At 47.3% G+C, this 7,626-nt stretch overlaps 1 protein-coding gene across 2 annotated transcripts in view; it reads right to left on the reverse strand.

The window, feature by feature from the left end:
- The window catches only part of TCTN2 (tectonic family member 2), a 108,004-nt gene extending 101,380 nt beyond the window's left edge, over positions 1-6,624 (reverse strand). The window contains exon 1 of one of the 2 annotated variants that reach the window (XM_075322679.1): positions 6,557-6,624. In XM_075322679.1, coding sequence (XP_075178794.1) covers positions 6,557-6,590 — 34 coding nt within the window. In that variant the 5' untranslated portion in view covers positions 6,591-6,624. Of the gene's footprint in view, positions 1-6,219; positions 6,394-6,556 lie in introns of those variants that run through there. The other variant, XM_075322686.1, reaches the window with a different exon arrangement.
- Positions 6,625-7,626: the final 1,002 nt, after the last annotated feature.

Genomic DNA, 7,626 nt, shown 5'->3' on the forward strand with positions numbered 1-7,626 from the left:
TTTCCACAAATAAACGCAAAAAAAATTGTAATAATTTACCATTAACATGACCTACAATATGTCATGAAAACACAATGTCAGAATAACCGGGATCCGTTGAAGCGTTACAGAGTTATAACATCATAAAGTGACACTGGTCAGATTTGTAAAATTTGGCCGGGCATTAAGTCCAAAATTGGCTCCGTCACTAAGGGGTTAGTTTCAATTTGAATATTTGCTGTTAACAGTCAGACAACAAAACTATTTTCAGGTATCGTTGGGGGTCTTCTTGTTTACTTCTTGTTAAGTAGTAAACACTTTGACAACATTAAGTTAATAAGAAGGTGCTGTAATACACAGGTGCTGTATACACAATACCTCTGACCTCTATTAACTTTTCCATGTAGCATCTAATGTAATTCTTCCTGCAATTTGTTTTTGGCAAAAGGATAGTATATGTGAAGCATGTTTAGCCGCTGATCAATAAGGACTTAGTTTACAAATATGAATCACGTCTAGAACATACTTTATTATTTTTATTATTATAATAGTGTAATTTATTCCAGGGCACTTTACATGTAAAAAGTGGTATACATAATAGCGTCAAGGTGACACGTCACCACCAGAGCCCGTTCCTGCGACTTCTGCTTCGATCACCATGTGACGCTGTGTTCCCGCCGTGGACAGTGCTGGTGATGGGAGAGGAGTCTGTACCAGTGGCTCTGGTGGGTGCAGACTCTGCTCATCCACTAAGCTGGATTTCCTTGGAACCTGTAGTAACACTGGCTGACTGTAGGTGGCGTGTGTCTTCCAGCTGATGTTACCATCATTTAGCTTCAGCCAATGGGAAGACACGACACCCTTCTAATTTCCCCTCCTGTCTGCTAGTTATTGCCAGAGATGGTTTTGAATTCCTGCTTCCTGGTTCTCGCTCTGTTCTGAATAGTGATCCCTGTGTTTTGACCTCTGCCTGTTCTATGACTACCCTCCTGCCTGACGTTTTTGTACCTCGCTGCCAGATCTGGATTTGACTTTTGCCTGGTTTCCTGACTACGTCCTAGTCTGCTAATTTTCTACCTGTTCATCTCCTGGTATTACCCTGACGGACTACTACATTCATCTGCACTGCAGCCTTCCACAGGTATTGATCTACGAGAATGGCGCCACTTCCTCGAAGGCGCCAAACATAAGGTCACAGTTATCACAGACCATAAGACTCTCACTTATCTGGAATCCGCTAAGGCCAGTTTCACACATCCGGCTTTTCGCCAGTTTGCCGGATCCGGCGCTCTCCCATACAGTGACTATAGTACAGTGACAGCGCAACAAGCGCCGGTCACATGCTGTCATGTGACTGGCGCATGTGACCCGGAAGTTACAGCGCTGTCACTGTACTGTATTGTCTGTACGGGAGAGCGCCGGATCCGGCAAACCGGCGAAAAGCCGGATGTGTGAAACCGGCTTAAGAGACTCAATCCTAGGCAAGCTAGGTGGGCATTGTTCTTCTCCAGGTTTGATTTCGTTGTAACGTTCCGGACCAGTACCAACAACACAAGAGCTAATGCACTTTCCTGTAGCTTCTGTCCCTCTCAGTCTGAAAATAAACCAGTCCCTATTTTAGCTAAAGGCATTATTGTATCATCGGTATCCTTATATTTGGTAGAACAGATCCGTAATGCTCAAGACCAGGCCCCAGATACCACTCCTGACCGTAAACTGTTCATCATTCCCCCACTTCATCTACGGGTACTTCAGGAGTCCCACAATTCTGTCCTTACAGGTCACCCTGGTATAGGTAATACCCTCCGACTTGTAACCAGGAATTTTTGGTGGCCAACCGTAGCAAAGGATTGTAAGGAATATGTACTGGCTTGTAAAACTTGTGCTCGATCCAAGGCACCCCGTACCCGTCCTGCTGGATTTCTCCAATCCCTATCTATTCCAGGAAGTCCTTGGACCCATCTTCCATGGTGTTCATTACTGACCTCCCACCCTCGAAATGGAAGACTTGTATCTGGGTAGTAGTCGATAGATTCAGCAGTGTCATTTTGTTCCGTTGTCTGGTTTACCTAATTCTAAAACTCTAAGCAGGTTGTTCATTAGGTATATTGCGTGGTTACACAGGGTTCTGGAGAATATTGTTTCTGACCGAGGAACGCAGTTCGTCTCGAAATTCTGATGTGCTTTTTGTAAAAGTGTGGCGCCCCAGTGGTCTGGTTGCCACAGCAGTGTTGCCCTCCTCAAAAGGGTTAATGCTGAGCCTGGAAGTAGTTGGGGAAGTCCATTGGCCAGTAAGTACCATCATTCAACACAGTTTCTCCCCCACGCCAGCAGAGGGAGCTCAAAACCTGGACTTCCAGGGAGATTCCTTAAGCTCTGACCTGGGGGAGGAGTTAGTGAGTCTGTGAGGAGAGTTCAGTGAGGAAGGAACTCCAGTAGTGTGGTCTGTGAGCTGGGAGCTGAGCCGGATCGTTCAGCCCAGGAAAAACAATCCACAGCGAGGCAAAGAGGAGAAGGACATTGGGGAGTGAGCGCAGCCAGCTCACCCCGACGTCATCGCTGAAAAGCCGAATACCGGAGTTCGGGGCCACTCAAGTACTTGAGTACCGGTGGTCGTATCCGGAGGCCGAGAGGACTGCAGGTCTCCGTCCACCCCACACCCGGAGGCGCAGCTGTGGAGCCAGGACTTGGAGCCAGGATAGGAATTGTGGCACCTGTGACAGTCCACGCAGCCTGCCATACGGGGGAGGTAATAAATTACCTCAGAGAGCAACAGAACGGGTCTCAGCATTGCTGAATCAGCGGGACCCTGCCTAGCGAGACAGAGCGTAGGGAGCAGGCCTCATTACTCACCTGGCCAGTGTGAGTTCCCTGACTGCTTCCAGACTACCGGATCGCTGCTACCAACTGTAATAGACTCCCTGGAGGTCACCGACTGAGGACGAGAAAATGAGAAGGTAAAAGAAATCATTGTCTGTGTCTGTTCCTTTCCACTGCCCTGTCGGCCCTGCACCTCGTTAATAATCACCATAGACTTTTCCAAAGGTTGCCCCGGGGTACCCGCTCCACCTGTGGGGAGCAAGAAACACCTCAGCTGCCACATCAGCCCCGGAGGTCCCTTCCAGCAGCTGCGGCTCCCTAGCCGCACAATTCCACAGGTGGCGTCACGAACCTCAATAAACTACCATTCCCATCATCATCTCCCCCCATCAGCCACATTAATTGACTCCGCCAGGGTCACGGAGTCGGGCCCTGCCACCGCTGACCACCCCGGACTAGTCTGGCCCGACACAGAGTCACCTAAGGCCCTGGGGCGGGCAAGTCAAAAAGATCAATATAGAGTTATCTTTTTCATCTGCCTACCACCAAGAGACCAATGGTCAGAGTGAATGTTCTAATCAAACCCTAGAACAATATCTCCGGTGTCATGTGTCCGACCATCAGTCTGACTGGGTGGAGTATCGGCCACTAGTTGAATTTGCCATCAATAATCAGTATCAGGAGTCCATCCAGACTACCCCCTTTTGCTGCAATTTTGGGTTGCATGCAAATTTTGGTTCTTTTTCTTCCACTGCGGTGGATACTCCTGAGGCTGAAAAAACTGTGGACAAACTAAAATCTATCTGGTCTGAGGTGAAAGTAAAATTTGAAGAGGGCACAGGGTGGTCAAGCCTCGGCTGCTAATAGGAGGCATTCCAAGGGCTCAAGCCTTGGGGTTGGGGACAAGGTATGGTTGTCCACATGGCATATTAAACTCAAGGTCCCTTCTGCTAAGCTGGGTCCCAGATTCATTGGACCTTACGAGATAGTTGAGGTAATTAACCCCACAGCTTTCCGCCTGAAACTCCCTCCATCCTTTAACCCTAGAACACGCAAGCATAACAATCTACCATAGAAAACAAATGACCTAGCAGGCCTGCGAGGCCCCAGGTATGCGTTCTAGGGTTAAGATATCAAACGTGTTCCACAAGTCCCTCCTCAAGTTATATTGTTTTCCCATTCACCCAGTTAGGCCCCCCTCCTCCTATTTTGGTAAAGAATAACTTGGAGTATGAAGTGCAGAGAATCCATGATCCCTGTATTGTTAGAGGGGCGGTGCAGTATCTGGTACATTAGAAGGGTTATGGCCCAGAGGAGAGATCATGAGTTCCAGCAAGTGAGGTACATGCTAAATATCTTGTCAGGCAATTTCCCCTCCAGTTTCCTGACAAGCCGAGTTTTGAGGGTCCAGAGGCCCCTCGTGGAGGGGGTACTGTCACGTCACCACCAAAGCCCGCTCCTGCGACTTCTGCTTCAATCACCAGGCGACGCCGTATTCCTGCCATGGACAGTGCTGATGATGCTAGAGGAGTCAGTGCCAGTGGCTCTGGTTGGCGCAGGCTCCAGTCATCCACTAAGCTGGATTTACCTGGGACCTGCAGTACCACTCACTGACTGTAGGTAACGTGTGTCTTCCAGCTGATGTTACTACCATTAAGCTTCAGCCAATGGGAAGACACGACACCCTTCTACTAGTCATTGCCAGAGATGGTTTTCAATTCCTGCTTCCCACTCTGTTCTGAATAATGATCCCTGTGTTTTAACCTCTGCCTGTTCTCTGACTACTCTCCTGCCTGCTGTTTTTGTACCTCGCTGCCAGATCCGGATTTGACCTTTGCCTGGTTTCTTGACTACATCCTAGTCTGATGATTTTGTCCCTCTTCTGCATCTTCTGGTATTACCCTGACGGACTACTACTCTAATCTGGACTGCAGCCTTCCACAGGTAGTGATCTCCGAGGCCCTGTGTAATTCCAAATCCCTGTATATGGGTTAAAGGGTTTTGAGGCTCTCAGGGTCCTGCTTTGTGAGCGGCTTTCCTCTAGCCTGTCCATTACAGCCAGTCTGAAGTCTGTGGTTTCAGGCAGGCATTACACAAGTATAATAATGAACAATAGAAGGCACAGACAGGTAGAGGATGGAGAGAGGACCCTGCCCGCGAGGGATCACCGACTACAAGGGATGGGTGAGGATACAGTAGGTAAGGGTAGAGCTGATGAAGCAGTCGTTGCAGCAAGCAATAAGATCCATGTGAGGTCCTTGTTCATGTTGGTGACATCTGCAATATTAGAAGACAAGAGGATCGAAAGGTAGACTTATATTTTTCTGACCCTTACATGTGAAAGAATGGGCTCTAACATTTATGACTGGTCAGGATAACTTTGATACCAGTAGGTTCTTATGTGGGCCAAGGCTCAGACATAGTAATGTACCACAAAGAAACTGCAGTAGAAAGGTCTTTGATATCTGCCATTTGTCAGTAGTGTTAATGGTTGATTCACAAATATCCTATTTGACTTTGGATAATATATCCTGTATATGGAATCTTAAAAAAAGTTCATTATGTAATAAGAATAGGCCCCAAAGAATCCCATTCCAGCACTGCCAAGCTACATTCGCTATTGATGATAACTTAATAGCTTTTGACCACGTTTATATTGTTTATTGTGTACAAATATGGTACAAATATGGTGTCTTCATTTATAAGAATTGTTCAAGACAAACAAAACATCAGCGTAACACAAAAAAAAGAAAAGATTATATATATGTAAAAAAAAAAATCACCATCTATTGTTAAATCATATAAGTAAAGCCCAACCTAGTAATAAAGACAGATTATTGTGACATAAGCACTATATAACATAGCCTTGAAATAAAGATGAAACATCCTCACAATAAATCAAAGCATAGAAATAAAGACAAATTCTATTCCAACATAATAACTTCTCTGGCAATAATCTGATGACTGGCAGCTGAGACATCTGACAATCACAACTGTGAAATCTACGATTACATGGCGCTCTTTCACATTCAGTGTGGCTATTGATAGTCTACGCAGGGGCTCTTTGATTTGGTTAATACAGTGAGCTTTTGAGCAAAACCCTCACCCTATGATATCCATCTGACGTACATGTAGCATATGAACAGGTCTTGTCCTGTTGTAATGCTTTGCATCCTTCAGTTATTTTGTATCCAATGTGACAAAGCTGGTTTTGAATCCCATTCTCTTTAGAATATTAAAGAAAACCTGTCATCATTATGTTATCAAGGAAAATACAGATATGGCCATATTGGCGCTGTAATGCTAATTAAAATGATACTCGTGTTGAAATCCGTTTAGTGTTATTTGTGTAATCATTGTTTGAAGTTTTCTTGTAATAATATATTCGTGCATCATGCAGGACTGTGGTTAGGGTCTTACCTTGGTGCTCGGGCCCCTCCATCTGCCTCCTGTTTATGAATGACAGGACACTGACCCGTCAGTGACTTGCCTCCTATTTTAATATCATCTACATTAGGAATTAGGTCTCCAATAAAATCGTGCCATTCGCGGCACATGCACTGTCACATCCACAAAAGCATCCATTCCAGTTCTATAAATGTCTGTCATGCATGGATTTGGGAGCGGTCTAGCGTGCAGGCAAGACACACAACAAACAGGGTTTTCACCACAACAAACAAGGGGTAAACCATGGTCACTTTAACAACGGTAGTCCCGTGTGCTAGTGAGAGGGAAGATGGACACCTCCTCCACTTACCTGCAACTGGAGCCTGCACTCCTAGCCAGTCCATATACAGGTTCTTCTCTTGTCACCGAGCAGGAATACCTGAAGCACTGAAAAGACCTTGCAGTAAACCCTGGCTACTGAGTGGGGAAGGTAAGAATCACTAGTTGCATGCCTGCACTAATACAACATGAAGGGGGAAGTACGACAGACAGGGGAAACAACAAAAGGATAAGCTCAGCTTCAAGGCTGCAGTCAGACACCAGGACTGCAGCCTACACCGCTACACCTCAACAAAGACTTAGCAGCTCCTTCCATTTTCAGGCTAGGCTTCAGACTTTGAATCAGAATAACCGGCGCCGTCTACTGGGAGATGTGACCATATATAGGGGAAGCGGACAGACAATCCTTGGTATTTTGTATTAAGCTGTGGGTGATGTTAGGACAGGGGTGGGGAACCTCCGGCCCGCGGGCCGTATAAGGTCCGTGACGACTTTTTATGCGGCCCCCAGGCACATTCCCGGGGACCATTGTGCTTTGGTGGCAGCCGCGCTTTTCCCGGCTGCCGGCCCTTTAAATCCCACTGCCTGATGCCCTGTGGGTAGATGCTAGAATGTACGGGCTCTCTCCAGATCCTGACTTCCAGGACCTGACTGCAGCCCATACATTCTAGGCTTATCCCCGGCCTGTGTGCTCTGGTGGGCGGGTAAGCAGCACGCTGCGATAAAGTCACACAGAAGAGCTGCAGCAGGTTTACCAGCCTCCCGAAACTGTGCTGTGTGTGTGTGACTCTCCCTCCCCCTCACTGCGAGTACTCAACCCATCGCTGCCCCCCCCCGCTCAGTGCTGTGTACCCCCTCGTACTGTGTGTACGCCCCAATGCTGTATGTACCCCCCAATACTGTGTGTACCCCCTCGTGCTGTGTACCCCCTCGTGCTGTATGTACCCCCCAATGCTGTGTGTACCCCCTTGTGCTGTATGTACCCCCTAGTGCAGTGTGTACCCCCTAGTACAGTGAGTACCCCTAATGCTGTGTGTACCCCTTAATGCTGTGTGTACCCCCTCGTGCTGTGTACCCCCTCGTGCTGTGTACCCCCTAGTG

This window comes from Anomaloglossus baeobatrachus, chromosome 1 (genome assembly GCF_048569485.1).
Source record: "Anomaloglossus baeobatrachus isolate aAnoBae1 chromosome 1, aAnoBae1.hap1, whole genome shotgun sequence".
Classification (NCBI taxonomy): Eukaryota; Metazoa; Chordata; class Amphibia; order Anura; family Aromobatidae; genus Anomaloglossus; species Anomaloglossus baeobatrachus.